Source organism: Octopus sinensis, linkage group LG18 (genome assembly GCF_006345805.1).
Source record: "Octopus sinensis linkage group LG18, ASM634580v1, whole genome shotgun sequence".
In the NCBI taxonomy this organism is placed as follows: domain Eukaryota; kingdom Metazoa; phylum Mollusca; class Cephalopoda; order Octopoda; family Octopodidae; genus Octopus; species Octopus sinensis.
The window spans coordinates 29914797-29942373 of record NC_043014.1 but is presented as its reverse complement, the minus strand read 5'-3'; the positions used below and the strand labels follow the sequence as shown (position 1 = coordinate 29942373).

General features: G+C 36.7%; 1 protein-coding gene across 1 annotated transcript in view; it reads left to right on the top strand.

Moving 5' to 3' along the window:
* Positions 1 to 27577, top strand: part of LOC115221325 — a 48523-nt gene that overhangs the window by 3125 nt on the left and 17821 nt on the right. Inside the window, exons 2-6 of the mRNA XM_029791496.2 lie at positions 11642 to 11646; positions 17591 to 17932; positions 21461 to 21478; positions 25155 to 25292; positions 26880 to 26903. Of these exons, the coding sequence (XP_029647356.1) occupies positions 17860 to 17932; positions 21461 to 21478; positions 25155 to 25292; positions 26880 to 26903 (253 nt within the window). The 5' untranslated portion in view covers positions 11642 to 11646; positions 17591 to 17859. The remainder of the gene's footprint in view (positions 1 to 11641; positions 11647 to 17590; positions 17933 to 21460; positions 21479 to 25154; positions 25293 to 26879; positions 26904 to 27577) is intronic.

Sequence of the window (27577 nt, the reverse complement as noted above, 5' to 3'; positions counted from 1 at the left end):
TATATATATATATATATATATATATATAGATATATATTATATAATATATACGTATATTATATATTATACATATAATAATACAGAAACGCACCTGAAACGGACATAGCAGATGCGGAGTTACACATACCACAGTATGCTGTGCTACGGACCGACAGGAAAGAAAGGAGTATGGAGGTGTTGCTATGGAAATCCGTGAGGAACCTCACACCCCAGGTCCTCTTGTCATACTCAAACTCGGTGTGTGCACACTAATTGTACATATTAGGCAACTTGATGTAGTTGTGTGTGCTACAATGCCCTCCAGATATGCCCCAAGCCATGTGGGCAAGTTTGAAGACTGCCTTATAAAAATAGAAGAAATTCTAACCACATTAGAAACACACATAGGTGTGCTTCTTATGGGAGACTTCAACTGCCCAATGTCAGATGGCCCGAGGGCCTTTCTCTCCCAGGAATGACAAGATGTGAACGAGGACAGGCGAGGTCCCTCCTGAACCTCATCAACACCCTGTACATGGAGCAGGTAATACTCCAACCAACCAGGGCAGGTAACACACTGGATCTCTGCTTCACAAATGACATGGATCTCATCCATAATGTGAAAGTGACACGACACTACTCTCGGATCACAACATGATAGAGCTGACCATGTACGGGCCAAAAGAGAGCACGGACATGCAGCCTACAAGAACCCTCAAAATCTTTCCAGCTTGAACTACCATAAGGCAAACTGGAAACAAATTGAGAAAGAGATCCTCAAACAAAAACTGCCTAAATGTCTCTCCTCGCCAGACATCGACGTGAAACTTCAACAATTCTGTAATGCAAGCCATATGCTACAAATGTGTCCCAGAGAGAAAGGCCACTGTACACAAGAACAAAATCCCCAGAGAGAGGAAAATTTTATGAGATGGCGTACGAAATTTTCAAATCGCCTAAACAAACAGATTGAAAGCAGTGAAGAAGTCCCGCCTAAAAATAAAACTGTTGGAAATCGAAAAATGTCTGCAACTCTCCCATGAAAAGAAAGAGCAGACAAAGAAGCCTGGGCTATAGACAAACATAAAATCTAACCCCAGAGCTTTCTACAGGTATGCCAAAGAAACAGCTACAGTGCACTATAGAATAGGGCCACTCCTCGAAAAGGATGGCACACTTACAGGAAAACCAATGAGGGTAAGTGAAATACTGAATGAGCAATTCAAGAGTGTTTTCACTCCACCCCTTGGGCATCTCCAAATCACCAATCCAACTGACTTTTTTACCACTGCAGATATAAAATCAGAGGCGGCGACGATAGATTACATCGATATAAAGGAAGACGATGTAACCAAGGCTATAGATGAAATGAAAACAGACTCAGCTACTGGCCCCGATGGATCCCGGCAATCCTCCTAAAAGCATGTAAGAGAGTCCTAGCAAGACCACTGCAGTTCCTCTTTCAGAGCTTCCTTGCAGCTGGCAAACTTCCAGGAAAACTGAAGGAAGGTAAAATATGCCCCATTCATAAAGGAGGTAGCAGAGCGGAAGCCAAGAACTATAGACCTATCTCTCTGACCTCACACATCAGCAAGGTCATGAACGAATAGTCAGAAGGAAGCTGATCACCTTCCTTGAAGAGAATGACTTGCTGCCCGACACCCAACATGGTTTCCGACCAGGGAGAAGCTGTTTAACTCAGCTCCTACAACACTATGACTGGGTGCTGAAACGGCTGCTCAACCACTCAAATGTGGAAGTGATATATCTCGACTTTGCAAAGGCCTTTGATAAAGTCGATCATGGAGTGATATGTCACAAACTGTGTGATCTCAACATAGTTGGAAAACTGGGAGAATGGCTTCATGACTTTCTGAAGGATAGAAGTCAGGTGGTAGTAGCCAATGGGGCCACCTCCATTAACACACAAATAGTGAGCGGTGTTCCGCAGGGCACTGTTCTGGGACCACTACTGTTCATAATGGCCCTCTCAGACATGCCCTCAGCCACGCAGAGAGCCACGATCACAAGTTATGCAGATGATACAAAAGTTTCACAGGCAATACAGAACCCTGAGGACACTAAACACCTGCAATGTGAGCTGGACGAAATATACAAGTGGGCTGAAAAGAATAGCATGCAGTTCAATGCTGGAAAAGTTTCAAGCTTTATACTATCAGCATGCAAAACTGAATGCAATACCCAATGAATACACTGGACCCAGAGGGATTGCAATCCCAGAGGCACAATCAGTGCGTGACCTGGGTATTCACATGAGTGATGACGCGACCTTTCATGTACATGTTGCTAAACTGACAATGAAATGTAGACGGCTGGCTGGATGGATTCTTAGAACCTTTAGAACAAGAGAACAAGAAACCATGATGGTCCTCTGGAAGACACTTGTCCTAAGCCACTTTGACTATTGCTCTCAGCTATGGTCACCATCCAGTGTCAAGTTGATCACAGAACTTGAGGCGATCCAACGAAGCTACACAAAGAAGATAGCCTCTATGCAGAATGTAAGCTACTGGGAAAGACTCAAGAGATTAAAATTATATTCCCTGGAGCGTAGGCGGGAAAGATATGCCATAATATAATCTGGAAGATCCTGGAGGGAAGTGTCCTGAACTTTGGCATTGAGAGTTACGCAAATGCCAGAACTGGGCGCCACTGCGTGGTGCCTAGGACTCCAAACCTGCCATCAAGATGTAGGACAAGATTCTGTGATAGCCTGGGCTTCCGAGGCCCACAGCTCTTCAATATCCTCCCGAAGAACCTGAGAGACCTGCATGGGGTGGATACAGATGTCTTTAAAATGAAGCTGGATCTCTTCCTGTCAGGTGTCCCAGATGAACCAACTTCACGGCAGGAGGGGCAGATGAGGGCAGCTGCATCGAACTCTCTCATGCACCAAATAGCAGTTGCTAGAAAGCCTCCATGAAGTGAAACCAAGTAGCAACACCAAATGGCGGTGCCCCAGCATGGCCACAGCTCATAAGCTGAACTAGAATCAATCAATCAATCAATCATATAAGATATATATTATATAATATATACGTATATTATATATATACATATATTAGATATATATATATATTATATTATAGAATATATACGTGATTATATATTAACATTATTATATATATATATAATATATGATATATATTATATAATATATACTATATTAATATTATACATATATGATATAGATATTTATATATATATATATATAATATTATATATATAATAGATATATATATATATATATGATATATATATATTATATATGATTATATATATATATATGATATATATATATATATATATATATATATCATATATAATATATGATATATATCATATATATCTTATATGATATATATCATATATATATATATGATATATATCATATATATATTATATATATGATATATATCATATATATATATATATATATGATATTTCATTATATATATATATATGATATATATCATATATATAAATATATCTATATATGATATATATCATTATATATATCTATATATAATATGATATATATCATAGATATATATAATGATATTATTATCAATATATAGATATATATATATGATATATATCATATATATATATATATATATGATATATATCAATATATATTATATATATGATATATCATATATATATATATATATTAGATATATCATATATTATATATATATATATATATATGATATATATATATATATATATGATATATATATATATATATATATATATATATATATATATATTATATGATATATATTATATAATATATTTACGTATATATATTATATATATATATATATATATATGATATAATATATATATATATATATATATATATATATATTATATGTATATATATATAATATATAGCTATTATATATATATATTATATGATATATATATGATATATATATATATATGATCTATATATATATATATAGTATATATATATATATATAATTATTATGATATATATTATATAATATACGTATATTATATATATATATTATATGATATATATATGATATATATATATATATATATATATATATATATATATATATATGATATATAATATATATTATATAATATATATATATTATATGATATATATTATATAATATACGTATATATATATATATATATATGATTATATTATATAATATATACGTATATTATATATATATATTATATGATATATATTATAATATATACGTATATTATATATATATATATATGATATATATTATATTAAAATATACGTATTATTATATATATATATTATATGATATATATATAATATATACGTATATTATATATATATATTAATGATATATATTATATAATATATACGTATATTATATATATATATTATATGATATATATATATAATATATACGTATATATATATATATATATATGATATATATATATGATATATATTATATGATATATACGTATATTATATATATATATATATATATATATATATATGATATATTATATGATATATACTATATTATATATATATATATATAGAGATAATATATATGATATATATTATATAATATCTACGTATATTATATATGATACATATTATATATATATATATCTCATCGTTTAACGTCCGTTTTCTGCGCTAGCACGGGTTGGATGGTTTCGACCGGGGTCTGGGGAGCCAGGGGCTGCTCCAGTCTGGTCTGGCAGTGTTTCTACAGCTGGATGCCCTTCCTAACGCCAACCACTCCGAAGTGTAGTGGGTGCTTTTTACGTGCCACCTGCACAGGTGCCAGAGGGGTCTGGCATCGGCCACGGTCGGTTGGTGCTTTTTATGTGCCACCTGCACAGAAGCCAGTCGGGGCGGTGCTGGCATCGGCCACGTTAGGATGGTGCTTTTTATGTGGGGTGGGGTGCAGAAATATAGGGGAGCACCAGTGGGGAGGGGTGTTCGGAGTGTTCATGTACTTGACTCAACAGGTCTCCTCAAGCACAGCGGGACGATCTGGGATCCGGGGTACTTTGAATGGGCAGGGGCTATGCGGAACTGATGCAGGAAGCAGCCCGGGTCTTTGCAGTCACAGCATATCTCCAGAGATCTCGGTCCTTCGCCATTGCCTCGGTGAGGCCCAACGCTTTGAGGTCAAGCTTGACTGCCTCATCCCATGTCTTCCTGGGTCTACCTCTCCCCCTGATACCTTCAACTGTTTGGGAGTGGCACTTCTTCACACATCTCTTCTAATCCATCCGCAGCACATGACCATACCATCGCAAGCGTCGCTCTTGCACACCACATCTGATGCTTCTTATATCCAGCATTTCTCTCAGGATGCTTACACTCTGTCGTGCGTGCACACTGACATTACACATCCAGCGGATCATGCTAGCTTCATTTCTTTCAAGTCTACGCATGTCCTCTGCAGTCATAGCCCATGTTTCATTACCGTGAAGCATGGCAGTTCGCACACATGCATCATACAGTCTACCTTTCGCTCTGAGGGAGAGACCCTTTTTCGCCAGTAGGGGTAGGAGCTTTCTGAACTTTGCCCAGGCTATTCGTATTCTAGTGGTGATACTCTCTGTGCATCCACCTCCGCTACTAACTTGGTCACCCAGGTAGCGGAAACTATCAACTACTTCTAGTTTCTCTCCCTGGAGTGTGATGGAATCTGCTTTCTGAGTGTCTGTGGTGTCTATTGTCCCTGTGCATCTGCTGCACATGAAAGCTATCTTATCTGTTAATTTCCCTTTAATGTTGCTGCACCTCTTGTGCGTCCATATATATATATATATATATATGATATATATATACATATATATGATATATATTATATAATATATACGTATATTATATATTATACATATATTATATATATATGATATATATTATATATATATATATATATTATATATGATATATATTATATAATATATACGTTATTATATATTATACACATATTATATATATTATATATTCTATGCTGTGCAGTCATTACCATCATTATTTTCATCATCAATATCATTCATATATCATTATATATATATATATATTTTTTTTTTTTTTGTACTTGTTTCAGTCATTTGACTGCGGCCATGCTGGAGCACCGCCTTTAGAGTGGTGAAAGAGTACAGCAGGGATCACCACCATCCCCTGCCGGAGCATCGTGGAGCTTTTAGGTGTTTTCGCTCAATAAACACACACAACGCCCGGTCTGGGAATCGAAACCGCGATCCTCCGACCGCAAGTCCGCTGCCCTAACCACTGGGCCATATTTAATAATTGAATTGAAAATTGAATAAAATGTATGGTTATTCACCATTAATGAATGATATTGATGATGAAAATAATGATGTTAATGACTGCACAGCATAGAATATTTAAAGCTCTTCATGTGATGTCGTATCTTCTTGCAAGGCTTTCTTGATGGGAAGTTGCTGTCAATGTTTCTTCATGGTGGTGAGAAGAGTTTTATATGTCTGCATGGCAGCATCTATGGCATTTTCAAATTGGAGAGACCGAACCATATAGGGATGCTTCTGTCCTCTCTTGCTGTCCTTAAAAGGTGAGGCAGACATTTGATTGCCAGGCCTACCTCATTATCCTCTTCCTCTGGATCTAGTGCCTCCACCCCCTCACTGGTAGACTGAGTTAACTCCAACAAATCTTCATCTGTCAGGATTTCAAAGTGGGCATCGATGAGATTGTTGACCTCATCTTGCATGAAGTCGTCAAAACCTTCACCTCTAAGAACTTTTTCCAGTTTCACCTCATTGTTGACAACTTCATGACGAATATCTTTAAGTGAGAAGTCCTCATAGTCCTGGTCACACTCTAGCCACACCTTCCAATGAGGGTTTTTTTCTTCTCTTTAAGAGCAGCATGGATGACTGATAGGCATATTGTGATAGTTAAGTTACACTAGTATTCTTTTGGCTTGAAATTCTTGTCCGAATCTATTGTGTCCACAAGACATTGGAGAGAGTTCTGAGTGTAAAGTGACTTGATGGCACAGATCACACCTTGATCCATAGGCTGGATGAGGTCGGTGGTGTTAGCAGGGAGCATCCAGTGGACAAGCAGCAGAATTTTATTTTTGAAGGCCCTCGGGTTCGTGGATTTGTAGATAAGTCCTGGTATCATCATGAAGCCAACATTGCCACTCTGTCCTTCTGTGCCTTAAATCATGGGGCTCTGGCTTCGCCCTTCATGATGTACATTCTGGAAGGCATCTTCTTCCAGAACAAGCCAGTCTCATCTATATTGAAAACCTGTTCTGGCTTGTCTGCCTGAAGGTCTCAAGGTACTTCTCAGCAGCCTCTTTGTCAGCTGATGCTGTCTCTCCATGCAGGGAAACATCCTTTATTTTAAACTGTTCCTGGAAATGGTCAAACCATCTCTTGCTGGCTTGAAAAGAAGTCAAAAAATTGCAGATGATATTTATAATTCCTCGAATATGCAGTGGTTTCAGTAAACAATTATTCGTACCACGAATAGCCGGGACCATGGATGCTGAACTGCGAATGTGAGAGTGAGAAAGAGAGAAGTAACTGTGATAGGAATGGTTTGTTTGATGATGTATCTGGCTGAGGGTTACTGAGTTGTGTGTGAAGAGGGTCTGCTATTTGTGATATCTGATAGATTAGGCTTACTGTGTTAAGGGATGAAGTCTACTCTGCAAAGCCAGAAACCAATTTTTACTCAAGCAAGTTTGATTTTCTGCAAAAAAAGAAAGGAAAGAAAAGGAGAGACAAAACAGCTTTGAAAGAGGTTTTTAAAGGATTAGTTTGTGCATGCTAAGTTAACTACTGTACTGATGAGAAGCTAATCTGAAGCACTAACATACGAGATGGCATAAGGGTTGGGTTGCTCATTGGGTGGGAGCTAAGCATAAGAACTTTTAGATTTGGGGGCTAACAAAGTTATAACAGATCTGTAGTTTGTCTCAAAGAAGTTAATGCTACAGAAATTGAAATTTGTTTCTGATCTAGATGCCTGTAACAAAAGAAAACAGCCAGATATGTAGCATATATTAAGAAGTATTAAAATGTTAAGTGTTAAAATTATTTTACATTGATTAATTGTAAGAGTCTAGGAGTTTAACATGTTGAGAAATTTTTATCTTTACAGAACACACTTTAAACAAGCCATATCAGGCCCAAGTATTTTACCTGTTTTATGTGCAAACTGGTATGATCTGGCCTCCCACACTTAACCTACAATGTCAGTCTAAAAATATACAGTTGCATCATCAAAATCTCAAGCTACAAGATAATGCATGATTAATTCAAAACAATATGGTGCGAGCCATGTACAGAAACGCTGCTAGTAAGGTGAGGGTTGGCAAAGAGTACAGTGAAGAATTCTGGGTAGAGGTTGGAGTCCACCAAGGTTCAGTCCTCAGTCCCCTCCTATTTATCATAGTCTTCCAGGCAATAACGGAGGAATTCAAGACAGGATGCCCCTGGGAGCTCCTCTATGCTGATGACCTTGCTCTAATTGCTGAGTCACTATCAGAACTGGAGGAGAAGTTTCAGGTGTGGAAGCAAGGTTTAGAATCGAAGGGCCTTAGAATCAACCTAGCCAAAACCAAAGTCCTAATAAGTAGGAAGGTAAACCAATCACAACCGCCTTCAGGTAGATGGCCCTGCTCGATTTGTAAAAAAGGCGTAGGTAGAAACTCTATAAGGTGCACCAAGTGTAAGCTATGGACACATAAGAGGTGTAGCAATGTCAAAGGAAGGCTAACTAGGAAAATAGTTTTTATCTGTGGCAGATGCTCAGGAGCAATAAACACTGAAAATGTGCAGAGACCAACTTCTACCACGTTCCAGGGATAAAAACTAGAAGTAGTTGATAGCTTCCGCTACCTAGGTGACCAAGTTAGTAGCGGGGGTGGGTGTGCTGAAAGTGTAACTGTTAGAGTAAGAATAGCCTGGGCAAAGTTTAGAGAGCTCTTACCCCTGCTGGTGACAAAAGGCCTCTTGCTCAGAGCAAAAGGCAGACTGTATGATGCATGTGTACGTACAGCCATGCTACATGGTAGTGAAACATGGGCTGTGACTGCTGAGGATATGCGTAAGCTCGCAAGAAATGAAGCCAGTATGCTCCGATGGATGTGTAATGTCAGTGTTCATAATCGACAGAGTGTAAGTACCTTGAGAGAAAAGTTGGACCTAAGAAGCATCAGTTGTGGTGTGCAAGAGAGACGTTTGCGCTGGTATGGTCATGTGACGAGAATGGCTGAAGATAGTTGTGTGCAAAAGTACCACACCCTAGCAGTTGAGGGAACCTGTGGAAGAGGTAGACCCAGGAAAACTTGGGACGAGGTGGTGAAGCGCGACCTTCGAACTTTAGGTCTCACCAAGGAAATGACTAGAGACCAAGACCTATGGAAGTATGCTGTGCATGAGAAGACCCGGCAAGACTAGTGAGAACATAACCTGTGGCCTACATACCTTTCCTTCTTGGGACACAAAACTCCACTTGTGAAGACCCGTTGAGGCAAGTGAAAATCAAAATCAAAATCAAACCAAATCCGATATCAGAAAGCAGAACCAAAATCGAAGTCGATCAACATCAATGGAAATTGCAGCTGTGGTACCAGTGCCAGTGACAAGTAAGCAAACCATCCGATTGTGGCCGTTGCCAGCGCCGCCCCGACTGGCCTCCGTGCCAGTGGCACGTAAAAGCACCATCCGTTCGTGTCCGTTGCCAGCCTGGTTGGCGTTAGGAAGGGCATCCAGCCGTAGAAACACTGCCAGATCAGACTGGGCCTGATGCAGCCTTCTGGCTTCCCGGACCCCAGTTGAACCGTCCAACCCATGCTAGCATGGAAAGCGGACGCTAAATGATGATGATGAATAAAGAAGCATTACAGTTGACAGAATAATCTGAATGCTAAAAGGTTAAACTTTTTTTTTTAGTTTCTTTAACGCTTACTAAGTTCATTGTGTAGTAGCTCCTATTTATCCATCGAAGATGATTTAGCAGAGTCCTAATGCTTAAATCAAACTGTCCCTAGTTTCAGTGTGTTCACTACTGCTAAAATTTTAATGAAATGTTTGTAAATCTGGTGTCAAGGTGACAATATGTAACAGTAGAGCTTGACAGTGATGTTACTCTTATGTAGTGAGGTATCGTTCTCTGTAATATTTTGGCTCAATGTTAGAACTGTTTTATTGATAGTTACAAATGTCATTTAATACAGTCAGTAGTTCAGTTCTACAATATATGTGGCAGTTTTTATGGAAGACTTGACACAAGCACTCAGACTAACAAGTGACCTTTTGTATTAAGAATTAGTTTATAACCAAGGCAGGATTTTGTTTCATTAATGGCTACCACTCTAAGAGAGACGGAGGAATACCAAAGCTGACATGAGAAATTGTGTTTCTATGGCAGCTGATCTTATTGCAGTTCTAATGACTTCTCCAATAGGATTGTATACCTCTGAGTTGAAACTATGGTTGAGCTTTTCATTTGCAAGCTATATTTCTAGGGTTTTGTTTTTCAGAATTGAAATGTACCATGTTACCCTCTGAGAGAGAGTGACAGACAGACAAAAAAAAAAATATATATATATATGTAGAGAGAGAGAGAGATACACACACGTCTATATATAAGACTTGTCATATATGGTTCTATATAAAAGAATCCAGCACACTCTATAAAGTGGTTGGCATTATAAAGAGCTTCCAGTGATAGAAACCATGCCAAATCTCACTGGAATCTCCCACCTTCCTAGCTTTTGTTAAACTGTCCAACCCAAAGCCAGCATGGAAAATGGACATTAAATAATAATAATAATAATGATGAAGATACAAACATATATGTGTATATGTGACAAGCTTCCCTTTTTCCATCTACCAAATCCACTCACAAAGCTTTGGTTAGCCCGGGATATTGTAGAAAATACTTGCCCTAGGTTCCACACAATGAGATTGAGCCTGAAACCATGTGGTTACGAAGCCAAACTTTTTACCACAATTTTAACCTTTGTTTTTTTGTTCAGAGATTTTTGAAAGAATTCTTGCATAATTAGTATCAAACAGAAAGAACAAACAGCTGGTATATTTTTTCTCTTTAAACACAATAAATATCCAAATTAATTTATTTTGTTTTATATAGTACTAGCTTAAAAGCTGCACTCTATGCAGACTTTTAAGCTAGCTCCTGTAGAAGATTAAATTAGGCCTGTGGCCCAAAACCAAAGAGATCTAAATAGCATGACTATAATAGATCTGTAATGACTATATGCCCTGGTGGTGTTTGATCAGAGGTTAAAGACAGATGAGAATTAATTCTGTAATACAATCATTTTATTGTTCCAGTCCCAATTTGAATTCCCACTGCTGGCCAATTTATCCCAAAGTTTTTATCTTGGCATAAAATTAACAAAGCGAATGTCATTTATCTTCCCTTTTGTCTCTGACATCATCTGACAAATGCCAACCAAGATGGCATGAATCAGCCAAGCTTTACCTGCTAGAAATAGCAACCCAAATGCTTTTAAATCGGATGTTCAATGCTGGACGTTCAAGAACCAAATGGAGGGTAGATTTTCAATCCTGGGATCATCTTGATTCCAAAAAGGTATAATACGTCTATGTAGAGCAAATGTAGACTGAGATACAAGGGACCCAGACAGACAAACAGACAGAATTTTGCTTTCATTATTATAGATGTAACCGGGTTTTTTTTTTTAATGATGTTTTCATAACATTGGGATTTCTGGAAGAAACTAAGTGAAAAAGACAAGTGAGATCAGATACTGGCTGGTCTGGATAAATTTAGAACATTCCCTCAGTCATATTTTGTAGAAGTAAAGTTTCTTTTAGACATGAGTCTCCTAGCTTAAAGTTAAACAAAAAAATAAATGTGGTCTATAGTTTTGCTTTCTAAAGTTTTATCAATTGGTTAGGGTTGAAGTATTCTTTTGACTGTAAAAATTTAAGGTTCATCTAAGTTTAAGTTTAGGGAGTTTCATAGTCTTCAAGATGTTTTTATATGAGAAGTGTTGTGAACAGTTTTTTTTCTTCTCATGAAAAATTGCTAAAAGAGCTAGGTGATTCAGCAGAGTATCATGATATTGTACTCAGGAGTTATATTTATCATCTACTTTACTTTAAAAACTTTGTCTGTGAGAACAAGTGTCATCAATTACTGTTTGGCAGGAATGGATCACACAGATGTGTGTTTCTGTATTTCATCGTATATACTTGATGGCAGAAGTGGAGGGTTAAGTTGTTTGGGATTTTCATGATAACAACAATTCTGGATCATCCTTACAAGCTAACTACGAGAATACACCGTTAAATTATTGTGATTGCAATAGGAGACTGATGTGAAAGAGATTTAATGTCTGTATGGTTTAATGGTATTGGATGCATTGTTGAACAACACCTGGTTAGTGGTTTGAGTACAGTTGGGATAAAAATACCATTGGTAAAGAATCATTGCATATCTGAAACTGGGAAGAACTGGAAGTTACCATTCTTTTTTTTACAAACGTTAATTTGTGTGTGTGAATGGTGAGTCATCTTGCTTATGATTTCATGCTTCCATATGAACATCTTGTTGGTGGTACTTAAATAATCGCCAATTCCTCGCAAGTATTGTGTAGAGAAGGAACAATACTGTATGCACGATAATAATATAGTCTTTGGTGTAATATTTGGGGTAGCTAACTCACTGGATTTGGCAATATGTGAAGCCTGTTGAGAAGGAATTACCCTCACTACACTTTGAATTGTCTGAGACAAACTAGTAGAGAAAGAGCACGTTTCCTTCTAAAAAGTTAATAGCTGATTTTGGTCTTTGTGATCAAAGGTCTGTGTATGAAGATATGACAATAAATGCTCAAAGGTCATCAGTTCAAATCCCCTACTGGCATTCATTCTGTTTTTTGAACACTGCTTCATTTCATCTAGCTATTACCAGATAAATCTGTATTACCTGAAGTACCAGTAACATAAGCAGGACAAACTATATCTTTTGTCCACAGCACCATGAAGCCAAATTTATGCACCAAACTCTTACAAGCTTTTCAGGAATCACAAAACCTAACAGTTAACAAAGAATTTCATAGAGATCTGAGCAATATAACTACTTTGAAAAGGCAGAGAGTATGTGGGGCTAAATGAGTATTATGAAGAAATTTTAATGTAACATGAAGTGGTTTTATGATAAGACTGGTCTACTAAAGGAATAGGAGGAGGATTGCATAGGAGTTTGGATTTGATGTGTGGGCAGATTAAATAATTGGTGTGGAAAGTGAGTATAAATTAGATTATTTTATGTAGGTTGAGAAATACATTATCCCCACCACCACCAACAACAGCTATTTTTCTCTTTAATGATTGTCCCTTAGTACTGTTGGTTGAATTGTCATTGTTTTATGTCCTTTTCTTTTATGGGTTAGATGAATATGTTCCAGCACATCCTCAAAATCAGAGCTCACCACTTCTTTCCACATTCTCTTTGGTTTGTCTTCCTCTTTCACAGGTTCCTTTCACTTGAATCACTTGACATTCTTTCACTCTACATATGATGCACATATCCTTGCCCGCATTGTCTTCTCTTTTGTGCACTATATCTGATCCTTTTAATACCTAGTTTTTCTCCCAGAAGTATACTTGGGCTCTTTCATGCATGCACAGCTACTTGCATGTTAATTTCATGAGATGGCTGTTCCATTGATCGGATCACCTGGAACATTCATCATCATAACTGAGGTAGTGCCAATTAGCAAAGTCAAAAGTTTTAGTTAGTAATCTAAGTTGACCCTCAGGCTTCTTGATTCTTGAGCTTGCTTCCATATTTGAAACTTCTCTAATTCTTTGACTTACTAATTCTTTGTTACCAGGTTATTAACAAATAGGAATTCCTATGGACAATCAGTTTTAAATTCCTTTGTTATGATCCGGAAAGTTAAAATTAAACAAAAAGGACTGAAGACTGACCCAACCTGAGAAATTTTTTTGACTGAGCATACTTCTCACTTTCCTGACCTTATGCATATATATGACTTGCATAGCTCTAACAAACCATTTATCTATGCCCACTTTTCTTAACAACCATTGGACTACAGTGTGGTACCTTACACAAGGCCTTCTTCTGTTCATGAAGTGTAGTGATTTGCTCTTAATTAAGGTTTTTCTACTGTAGTTACTTCTCAAAGAAGAGAGCAACCATTGCTTCCATATCCTACCACAAACCTAAACTGCACACCATCTGAACTAATTTTCTCCCTGATTAGTTTTACTATAATTCTCTCTGCCACTTGTTTTCTTTGCCATCAATTTAAAGTTTACCATAAATTGATGGTAATGAATGGCATAGCATTTTCTCTGCTTTCATTGAAGATAATACCTTTCTTCTCTATGTGATTGACTATTTTAAGTAACTAACCTGCTTGCATGGGTCAGACAGAATTTGTTGAAACAAATTTTTTTTATGGCCAGCCCAACTGGCCTTGCAACCTGGAACATTTCATGCCTCTAGTTCTCAAGCCACAAAACATGGACAAACCTCATTCTTTCTGCTGACTTACTCTCTTCTAATCTTTCCAAACCTGTTTCTTTGCTTTTATGTCTCTGTCTACTTCTACTGTTCCATGACCATGTCACAATTGGTCTGTAGCCCACCATAGTTTGTCCTATAAGAACTTCAATTGTCCTGTCATACATCTATCTCTTCTCTTTCTCATGCAATGAGTTTCTTTCAGTTTCCATCTACCAAATCTACTCATAAGGCTATAGAATACACTTGCCCAAGGTGCCAAGCAGTGAGGCAACCCAAGACCATATGGTTGAGAAGTAAGTTTCTTAACCCTACAGCCATGCTTGCACATAAATATTTTCAATATTTCTGTGAGTATCTCTCACGAGTGGTGCATATTTACAATCTCCTATTCATCATTGTCCTCCAGGCCATAACAGAAGAATTCAAGACTGACTGTCCCTGGGAAATGATCTTGCTCTCATAGCAGATTCTGTAACAGAACCAGAAAAGAAATTCCAGGCTTGGAAGCAGAATCTAAAATCAAAGTGTCTTTAGGTTAGCAAAGATCAAGGTTCTAGTAAGCAAAAAAATCAAGCAGAACCTACCCACTTCAGGTAAACGGCCAGGTTCGATATCTATGAAAGTATAGGCAGAAATTTTATGCAGTGTACTCATTTCAAGCTATGGACACAAAAAAGGTGTGATGAAATAATGGGAAGTGTTTGTGTGTAGAAGATACACAGGAGCCATAAAGTCTACAGATACATGGGAAATTGATTTTCTCAAATATACTAAAAGTAGTGGATAATTTCTGCTACCTAGGGCACCTAATTAGCAGAGGTGTAATTACTAGAATAAAAATAGAATGCAGAAAATTCTGGGAGTTTTTGTTTTTTTACCTCTGTTGGCATCAAAGGTCTCTCTCTCTGTAAGTAAAAGGAAGGTTGTATGATGCATGTGTATGAACAACAATGCTACATGGTAATGAGATATTGTCCCTGAATGCAGAGGACATGTAAAGACTAGAGAGGAATAAAACTAGTATGCCATGCTGGATATGCAATGTCAGTGTACATGTATGACAGAGTGCTAGTGTATTGAGAGAAAAGCTGAGCATCAGGGGAATCTGATGCAGTGGGATGAAGAGAAGACTGCACTAGTTTGATTAGGTGATGCATATGGATGAGGATAGTTGCATGAAGAAGTTCCAATTGCTTAAAGTGGATAGAACTTGTGGAAGAGGGAGACCCAGGAAGACGTGGGATGAAGTACTGAAGGCCAATCTCAAGATGCTGAGCCATAGGAAGGAGATGATGAAGGACTGAGACATCTGGCATCGTCCACCACAGCAAACTCAATATCCTAAAACCACCTTGGTAATGCTTGTCCACACCTCCATCCTCTCTGTCCCATCAAGCATTTCATCCCCTAACACCCATCATTTCTTCATCACCTGAGAGCAGAATTGGTATACACTACATTTCCCAGCTTTCTCAGTTACGTTCATTCCCCCACCCTAAACCACTTCCATTTCCCGTTATCTTCCCCTGCCTATTGTCTCCACCAATCTCTTCCTTTTTTTGTGCTTTCACTCTCAATTCCCACACATTTACTGCAACCCCTGTCCCTGATCCTCTCCTATATTTCTCTCCATTTGCTAGTCCCCTATATCCTGCCTGCTCACCCAGTCCAAACCTCTTTACCACCTCACTTATTCTCACCACCCCCAAGATCCCTCAAGAGCATGTCTCGACACATTTCATCACCATCTCACTCACTATTGCTCTCCGACTCACTCTACTTTCTCTTCTAACTTGGGTATCCATGTATCTACTCTACAGCAACAAACCTATCTCTGTCCTTCTATACCTTTTAGCCACCACCCTTTCAATGCTACTCCCCACTCCCAGTTGAAGGACTTTTGTCTTGTAAGTTACTTGGTGACCCTGTTGGTGATGGTGCCATGTAAAAAGCACCCCAGTGCACTCTGTAAAGTGGTTAATGTTAGAAAGGTCATCCTGCTCTAGAAACCATGCCAAAACAGATAATGGAGACTGGTGTGGTTCCCGGTCTTGCTAGCTCCTGTCAAACCATCCGGTCCCTTGCCAGCATGGAAAACTGATGTTAAATGATGATGATGATGAGGAATCTGTTGTCTGTATCCCAGTTATTTATAAATGTGAAGTCTATTTGGTTCACATGTTCACCTGAATGGTAGGTAATCAGATAGGTGACTTTCTAAAACTTGTGGTATCATTTCTATCCCTAAATTCAAAAAGCTTTCATTCCTCTTCTTTCTTTGGTACATGGCCATAACCTCCATGTACATCAGAATAACCAACCTGTCTCAATATGTCCATTGAAGTCACCACCTTATTACAACAAGGTCAATGTCATTCATTATGAAGGTAGTTGGCAATGGAATTTCATAGAAATTTTTGTTTTTTTTTTTGTTTTTTTTTTGTTCATCTATCAGTCCTGGCTATGGATCACTCTTACTGTCAAGTTATCTACTCTGTTATTCTGTTTCTCTGCCAACATGTTTATACTCCAGAGTTGTCACCCACCCAAAAGAATTTGTACTTGCATTTCTTACCTGTGAGAAATCTGCATGAAACCCCCTTCCCTGCCACATCTTGTACAAACCACTCATCTACTTACTTCTACTTTAACAGCTCTATTACAATCTTTCCAGACCTACCTTTCATCATTCCAATGTTAATGATGACAATCTGAAAGCTCCACACTTGGCAAAAAGAAAAGTGTCCACTGATTGTGGTGGTAACTGGGTTGCTTGATCAACATCTGCACCTAAAAGGAGGAAGACTTTCCACTGATCGTATTGTAGGTTAAATGCTGTCACTTAATGCAAAGTTAAAGATGTATCTTGATTTCAACTTCTTTCACTATGAAGTAGAAGTAACATTCATTTTCTGCTAGTTTACAAAGCAAACAATATGCAACACAAGGGGTTTTGAACTTGCAAACCGCAGGTTCAAATCCCAGCACTTTTAAGCCATCTGCAATTATTAACAAGATCTTTTTTCTATCTTATTTCAGCTCCACCTGAGAAAGTTGAAATACGATCCAACTTTATTATTCTGGCTGATAAAGAATATGAGTTTAACGTAGGTAAACAGATTCATTTAATATGTGATTCCGAAGTTGGCAACCCTCCTGGCAATGTAGATTGGTTCATTACTGATGACCTCAGTCTCAAAAGCTTCAACCACATTACAGAAAATGTTTCTAGATTAGGTCTAGAACCTATTGCAACTTCATGCCAGACCAGGCAGAAAATTAGCTTGAAGTATTACCCAAACAGAGAGATGAAGATAGCCATAAAGTGTAGTGTTAATAATACTGTTGGAGAAGAATCATTCATGAGGATCTTCAATATTGGTAAGTACTGATTTATTGATACAGTTTCTTTTGTCTGTTATGTTGCTTTATTATTAATTGCTGAGCCATACTTATTTATTTGATGATTATGCATATAATATCAGAGCCTGCTACTGATATTGTAATGTTAATGCAAGCCTGTTAATGACATTACAATGTCACACATACATACCAATGGCATTGCAATGCCTTGCAAGCCCACTAATGGCATTGTATCAGTGTCATTATTATCATGAACATTTTAATGCCTGTTGATATGATCTACACCAATATTCTTAGTCTTATGAGACCTACCTGATAATCCACCATCTTACACACAACCTAAATGGGATCCTATTCCATTCAAAGAACTAGTTTACAACAGCTTTTATTTTTTTGACCTTTCAAAATGCTTAACTGTTCTCTGTCAATGGTTCCTAACCATTTTTTTTTTGTTTTGCTTACAGCTCCTACTTGCATCCATGTAACCCATCCTATAGATGTTGTTAGTGGAAAACATAGCATTTGCAGTGTATATTAACTGCAGCTTTGTCATAGAAATGACCATTTTTATCCAGATAAAACTGTATTAGCAAATGAAGTTCATTAGCAACATAAAATTATGAACGTCACCATGAATTATCTTTAAAAATGTGTACCAAGAATAATAATTCTTAAAAACATAAAGTATATAGTAACAAAAAACTATTATAATTGGTACTTGATTCAGTGTGATGTTTGTGGTTGATGCAAAATTGCAAGTTTTTTTCAAAATCTGGTCACGATGTTGATCCCTATTTCCAAATAGTTGCTTGCCTTTTGCCTTTGATTGTAAGTTCCTTTACTAAAGCCAAATTCAATAAGTAAAAAAAAATCCAAATAATTCTGCTTTCTCCATAAAAGTGGAAGCTCTCTAGCAATTCCATAACTTTTCTATGAATTATAGTTTTTATAAATTTCATTACTTTTCTCTGTTTGCTGTGCTTGTATCTAGGTTGAAATTTTTCATCACTCTTGTAATTCAGTGAGATTTTGCAGTAACTTGATATCAACATTACTTGCATTTACACCTAATAGATCTACCACACAACCTAAAACACTTCGAATATACAGAAATATTATCATCTTGCAGTTTCATATCAATTGTAGCCAAGGTTAAAAATCACACCAGCTTGTGACATCCTCCTATGTTAACCCTATCTTGAGTTTCTAAGAAAAGTCATAAGAGCCACTTTGTAGATTGTTATTGTTCTTCTTCTTATCATCATCATCATCAAGGTGACATTTTGTCCATCTTTATATTCTGAGTTCAAATTCTGCCAAGGCCATCTTTGCCTTTCATCCTTTCAAGGTTGATAAAATAAGTACCATTGAACACCAGGGTCAATGTAATCAACTTATCCCCTCCCCTGAAATTTCTGACCTTGTCTCAGAAATTTTAAATCATTATTATTGTTGTTGTTGTGTTGATGTTGCTGAAGGTGGTGAGCTGATTAACCACCTCCCCCCACAATTGTCAGCCTTGTGCTAACATTTGAAGCCATTATTATTTTATTGCATTGCACAGTGTGGATATAAATTACTAGATATTTTGTTGTTTTTTTCTTTGTTAATTGTCAAGCCTTAACAAAGGGTCCTAGACGGAGTGGGCCTCTTTAAAGAGTGTAAAGTGTTTCAAAGGAGGTAGATTTTTGGAGTTTTCACATATATGTTGAAGTCCAGGTGTTCCAAGGGTATATAACAGTTTTGTTTTGTTTTTTTTTTGTCCTGGGGTGGGGGCTGATCCTAATATTCTGAAGATAACTGGTACAACTTCATTTTGCTGCTTGATGTTTCCACATTCTTGATATCTCTACTTTTAAATTGGCAAATATAGTGAGATCTCTATTTCTTCTTTGTCTGTGGTATCTTGGTTTGAAAGTATTACAAGTATTACAAGGCATTCTTTTTTTTTTTTTTCATGTCATAAAATGATATCTGTCTATGATCTTCATTTGTTCTGGATGTCAAAATACCACACAATTTTTGGTTTACCAAGTTCATTTAGAGCAATATTTCTCAACCATTTTTTTTCTTAAGGACACCTTTGATTCCTATTTTACTCTACTGGACTTCCATAGCCATTTGATATGCATAAAATACATTCTACTGTATTTTTATAATTAAATATTATTAGGAAGTATATAAAAAAATAATATTTTATGTATTGTAGAAGTATAAAGAATTTATTGTAGATAACTTTTAACAAAATCTTGTATAGATCCCAGTTGAGAACACTTGATTTTGAGCATTACTGCTATGTGATTATACCACTTGCCTAAAGTGTTGCATCCATATTATCTGTAAGGTGATCAGTGTTAATTTAGACAAAATTTATGACGTCACTTGTATTCCTTCTGAGCTCTCTACTACAATATGCTCGATATTTTCCTCTCACTGATTACATAGCACTTGTTTAAAAAGTGTAGCTTACTACTCTAGTGTTTTGAGTTTCATCATGAACAACCAGCAATGAACTCAGTTTCTCTCCAGAACAAACTCCCATCATGAGTCATGATTTTTTCCTTTTTTTTAACATTGAAGAATGTCTCTGAAATTGTTCAACATTCTAACATTTAAGAATGTCTCTGAAATTGTTCAAGTAACTACATTTCTACTTTGGTATGTTTTCTTCTCTTTCTTTAACACAAGGAACTCTTAATTCTCTTGCAGAAAGTAGTAATTCATTACTCTTTGATTTACTAATCTTTAGTGACCTTTATTCTTCAAAAATGCTAATAAGTTCTCTCCCCCCCTATCTTCTGTTTCTTGTATTAGCAACTAACATTTACCTTTAGATTAAGTGCTCCATGCATAGCTAGGGTTATTCTATCTAATGCCTCCATTTCATTCTTCATCCAATTCTCTATTCCAACACTGTAACACAGTAGCAATCGCTACTGTTTGGACTTCAGTACAAACTTTAACTCCTTCAGATATATTGTTTTCACTTTTTCCTTCACTCCTTTATGCATAAAATTGAGTTCCAGTATGCCAAGTTACTTGTACCTATTGTCATCAGGATCTAAAGTCTGTTCTTCCAGTAAGTTTATTCCATTACAATGGGCTCTCCTCCCTCTTTCCATTATTAAACTTACATTTTGATATACCAAACTCCATTCCAATATCACTACGCATCTTTACAGCGTTAAGTGGAGTTTCTTTTTCAGACTTTGCTAATATTTTCAAATCATCCATGAAGGATAAATGATTTAGAGGTGTATTTCTTCCTAGTTTGTAGCCAATTTTTACTGTTCTAAATGTCATTCAAATGAATATTAGTGCAATAACAAATCACAAAAGAGAAAGTGTCACCGTGAATTTTTTTTCAATGGCTACACTCCCTAGTGATGTCATGTTCATCATCAGTTTTGTCTTCCAGTGAGTCATATTTGCAATGAGGATTGTTATTGTTGTTTTAACAGATGCATAAATAATTTAAATACTGAATGTATTAGATGATATATTTGAAATTTAATATTCTTTATGTTTCTATCTTTGTTCTTTCAGTTAAAAATGAAGAGAAAGGTAAGTTTAACAACTCAGTCATTCCTTCAAATGTGAGTGTGTGTGTGTAATGTATGCATTTATGTAACTACTAAGGTTTGATTGTCAAACCTGCAGATGAGCCTGTGGAAGAATTCAAAATCTCAGTGTACAGCTATCAGTGTTCAATAATCAGTATTTAAGTAAAACGAAGAGAATGATTTCAGTTTCTTTATTTTTCAATTCATGTAATGTTTTTGAAATTTCACCTTTTGGTTTCAGAATAGTAGCAAATTTGATGGTGAGGTGGTTATCTGCTTTTTTCTTGCTAGATTAAACAAATACTCTTAGAATAATATTGTGATCAGACATTTCAAAAAGAGAAGGGAATTCACTGGGAGATTTGCTTTCTTTACCATCACCTTCACTGTCCCCACCATTACCATTACTATCTCCACTATCATCATCACCAGTAACCTTTTCCATTTACTACTGATCCCTGTCTTCCAAGTGATTGTTTTGTCATTGGTTAAAAGAAATCATAACATGACATTTGTTGGCCAAGTAGAAAATGTCAATGCTACTGTGAAACTCCAGCTTGTCCCTCATCCAAATTGTTAGTGGAGAGGCTAAATGGACAGATATCTGTAGAGTTAGTCTTCCAATCATCATCATTACTTGAGGGGTGTGGTTCTAATTGCTTTTCACAATGCAAATGGGGTTGCCATTTTAATCACTCTTAACTATTTTTGTTATTATTGTTAGCAGGTTGGTGGAGTGGCTGGAGTATTAGAAAAAAATGTCTGTTTTGCAGTTATATAACCCTTTACACTCTGATTTCAAATCCCACCAACATTGTATTTGCCTTTCATCCTTCTAGGGTCAATAAAGTACCAGCTGAGTACTGAGGTTGATTTGATCAACTAACCTCTCTCTTCCAACTGTAGATGAGTGTGCATAAATTAGAAGCATTATTATTATTATTATTGAGTGAGAGAGCAGTGCATGCCATCAATGTGACACTTGGGTAAAATATACGAAGCCCAGTATACCCATCATGACTACCCGTCTGATAAGGGTACACCAGGCACATGCATCACAACCAAATGTGTGTGACATGGTGATCTCATATCAAGATAAACAGCACATGACCTTGCAGGTGGGGCCCAGTTAGAATTTTTTTCTGGTCGAGTAGCCCACCCCGCTCAAAAGGTCCCTGAGTAAAGATTGTTTAAGTATGTTGAACAAACCACTCGTGTATCCAAAGTTGAATTATCCAAACCTCCAAGAATTCCTTTCAACACACAGCTCTGATGCTCCCCAACTACTTCTGCTTGTGGTTAGAGATGCACATATCGTCAGCCACTAAGGGACATGCTCAACTGGTTAAGGTCAAACAACTGACAAGCAAATCTGTGGTATTGAGCAGAATATTTGTTGTAGCCCATCTTTTATACCAAGACAAAATAGTGTATCATTATTATTATTATTGTAGTTTCTGCCGAGGTCAGCCTTTGCCTTTCATCTTTTCAAGGTTGATAAATTAAGTACCAGTCAAGTACTGAGGTCGGTGTAATCAACTATCACCCTCCCCACAAATTCCAAGCCTTGTGCCTATAGCAGAAAGAATTATTATTAAGGCAGTAAGCTGGCTGAATTATTAGCATGCCAGGCAAACTATTTAGTAGCCTTACATCTGTTGCTACATTTAGAGTTCAAATTCCACCAAGTTCAACTTTGCCTTTCATCCTTTTGGGGTCAATAAATTAAGTGCTAGTTACGCACTGGGATTGATGTAATCAACTTACCCACTCCACACAAATTTCAGACCTTGTGCCTATAGTAGAAAGGATTGTAATGGAACTGGTTAATTCTTTACACTGTTTGGGTGCAACCAATTTCCAGAAAATACCAGTCAGGAACAAGAACGCAACCGTAAATATATATATAACTCTTTATTTTCTTATTTACAAAAGAAGTACGTTGGTATATTGGTATCCACTTGGTTCGATATAGCAAGGCTGAACTTTAACATTTGTAAGATTCTTACAACAAATTCAGTAACAACAGAGCAGGTCAAATCCTAAACGTCTGGGACAGGAGAATAGGCTGATCACACGTTTAACACAACACGTCCTTTCTCTTCAATAGCCGTGTCTCAAGTCAACGACGCTAACAAGGAACGCGATAGAATTTTCTTCTCCAGTCTCTTGCGCATGTGCATGAGGGAACTTCCTAAGGCCTTTCCAGAAGGTTCCAGCCCCGCACACGCACACTGAAGAATGACATTCCGCACACGCACATTGAAGAATGATGTTCTGCACACGCACACTGAAGAATGACGTTCCGCACACGCACACTGAAGAATGACGTTGCGTGTGCGCACACTGGAAAATGACGTCACTACAGGATTATTATTATCATCAAGGCAGCAAGCTGGCAGAATTGTTAGCACACTGGGGAAAATGCTTAGCAGCAGTTAGTCCATCTTTACATTCTGAGTTCAAATTCTGCTGAGGTCGACTTTGCCTTTCATCCCTTTGAGGGTCGATAAATTGAGTACCAGTTATGCACTGGAGTCGATGTAATCGGCTTACCCGCTTCACACAAATTTTAGGCCTTGTGCCTATAGTAGTAAGGATTATTATTATTATTTGTTGTTTCTGGTGCTATTGTAGTATTTAATTTGCTGTACAAAATATGTGCCATGTTGTATTTATTGTGTTGAGAAGCTGAATGTATATACTGTGATTGATGTTATTGATATAGTATATGTTGTGTTGTTTTATTAGGTGTGTGTGTGTATATATGTATATAGAGTTCATACTGAAGGCATCCTCACTGTGAACCCTATGTTATTGTACCTAATCATTTCTGGCATCCTACGTGCCTAGATTCTAATGAGTCCTATAACTAGTCTATGTATCTAAAAGAGAGATTCTGTCCGTTTGTGTGTTTGTCCCATAAAACGAAACTAAATGGTTCAAGGGCAGCAATACTAATTGTGCTTCAATAAAATCTTCTATATTATGGCATCATATGAAAGCACTTCAACTTTTGACAAATATGAGATTGAGGCTTTCAAGAGATCAGTCAATTGAACTCTTTACAGAGCAGCTTCTGAAACTCAGTGAAGGGAGAGTTCCAATTGATGAAGAACGCTCAATCCAATATGTAATTCAACTGATTCCATCGATGATTTGGTGGCTGAAATATTTCTTAATCTTCTTCATAATTACAATACAGAATGGATCTGTGAGCGAGCTATCCTGGTTCCAAAAAAATGTTGCTCTACATAGCATTAATAAGATGCTATTGAATAAACTTCCAGGAGAAATGTTCGCTTATAACTCAATTAGGACAAGGGTTTGTTTGGTAGACTTGTTATTGTATTACATTCTTTGCAGTATTAGTCAAGTATTGGGTTGATATATTGACTGTTCCCCTCTGCCAAATTTTACACCTTGTTCATATATTAAGACTGTTGTTGTTGTTGTCATTGTTCTAGTTTGTCAGGTCAGTACTGTCTGAAATGTGCTTGACTTCTAATGCATTGTCATATTCAGTTATTTTTCTTTATGTTCTGATTTCAAATGCTACCAGGGTTGGACAGTCGGTGGAGGATAAGAAAAGAGAACAGAAATTAGAGGTTGACTCTCGACAGAGGAAAATATATAAATTTTCTTTTTCTTTTCTTTTTTCTTATTTGCTGTTTCAGATTCTTCAAAGTTGATTATCATTGTGGTGCTTTGTGTTATTATTCCTGAGATTATAATTGCTATAATCCTTGGCGTCGTACTCTACATTCGCAGAAAGCGAGCTAAGAAGAGGGCAATGGAAGCTGCTGCAGCCGAAGGTGAGTTGAAGTTTTTCAATTTTGTCCATGTTGTTTCTCTGTCACACAAAACTACCACACCATAGTGGTGAGGAGTTGTGTTGGGGTCGACTTCTCTACTTCCTGAAGTATGGAGGTCAATGTGTTTCTGCTTTATTTTATGCCCTAAATTACACTTTATTTTATACACTTTGCTATTATTGTTATTACTTCACACTGAAGCAAGGTGTTAAACCGTATTATCACACCATCATTATTGTTGCCTCCACATAACTATCATCCTCTCTGCAAGCTGTTTTTTGTTTTACCAAGTAAGTTTTTTTTTGTTCACGTGTATCTGTCTTTCTTTCTATATGTACGTGTGTGTGTATATTTATAAGCACATACACAAATGTACATTCCATCATCTAAATGCAATTGTATATTTGTGGTTTAACACGTGCATGTGCACACGATTTTTCTCTAGCACCAGCAGAAGCTTGCACACACACTCTTGCTCATAAACACATTAACTATCAGGAGCAATACAAAACATACCTGCTATATATTGAAGTCAATTCAATTGATTATATACTTTAGACATTATGGATAGCTGGACTTAATACCTGACAGTAATTGTTCTAGGTTTAAATCCTACTACAGCCAACATTGCATTTTATTTCTCCAGGGTCAATATAATATAAGTATCTGTTCATCAACTGTATCCCCCACTATAAATATATAGCCTTATACCAATAAGAGAAAACAACATTATCATTATTATTATTATTATTATTAAGAAAGGTGGCGAGCTGGCAGAATCGTTAGCATTCTGGATGAAATGCTTAGTGGTATTTTGCCCTACTGAGTGAAGGTGCATGGCTCAGTGGTTAGAGCGTCGAGCTTACGGTTGTGAGTTTGATTCCTGGACCAGGCTGTGTGTTGTATTCTTGAGCAAGACACTTTATTTCATGTTGCTCAAGTTCACTCAGCTGTAGAAATGAGTTACGACATCACTGGTGCCAAGCTGTATCGGCCTTCGCCTTTCCCTTGGATAACATCAATGGTGTGGAGAGGGGAGGTCGGTATGCATGGGCAACTGATGGTCTTCCACAAACAACCTTGCCCAGACTTGTGCCTCAGAGGGTAACATTCTAGGTGCAATCCCATGGTCATTCATGACCAAAGGGGGTCTCCGCACTTACTGAGTTCAAATTCTGCTGAGGTCAACTTTGCCTTTCATCCTTTCAGGGTCAATAAATTATGTTCCAGTAAAACACAGGGGTTCGATGTAATCGACTAGTACCCCAACAAAAAAACAATTTCAGACTTTATGCCTTTAGTAGAAAGGATTATTATTGTTGCTGCTATCATCATGTTAGAAACACTTGTGATAATTTCTTCTGTTACTTCACTAAAGACTTTGGATTTGTTTGTGCTCCCTTATTTTTTAAAGGCATTTTGAAAGTAATTTTAAGGATTCTAGGCAATTGACTTTTTCCCCTTTATTACAAAAAGAAATTAGAGGAGTTACAACTACTTTTTTATTGTGTTTTGTGCCTTCATTTATCTTTTCCATTATTAGACAAGTCTGTCATTTATTGTTGTGATTTTACCTTTTGAACACAGCTATGATTGGACGTTACAAACCAGGTAACACATATCTCAAGTATTTAGGTTATTGATGTTGTCAATTTTTCTTCTTGCTTAAATTATCTTGCTAATTCCTTTTCTTACTTAATCTCCTCTTCATTGAGTCTCAGTCTTAATTCTTCAGGTAACACTTGTCTTTCAGCAGTCTCAGTTGTTGACTGCCATGACACTGCATCCTTTAAGGCCCTCATGCTTTCCGAAATCCGCCGAAACTACACCTGATTATATATACACTTTAGATGAGTTGTAGTGCACCTGAGCACTGTACACAATGTTTTATTATTATTATTATCATATCAGTGATTTATTTCATTTCACTTGAAAATGTCTTTATTTTTTAATATAGTTCTCCAAGGAACTCCCCTTTGATACATACTGCCATAATTTTATCAGTTTTTACCTTTCTCTCAAGAATTCCTATTCTTCATTCTTGGAGGTAGGATGGGTTCTCTGTGTATTCTGTATTATTAATTTTCTAAAGACTATAATAATTTCTTCTTTCCAGAAATTAATAATACTTTGTGATCCATCTCAATTTATGAATATCTTTAACTTTTTTATGACTATATTTCCAACAAACTTCAACTATGACTTTTTAAATATAATCAAGAACTTAATAAAATAACTTTGTTATTATTTAGCTGGGTTTTGGATCATAATTTAAAAGGATCTTG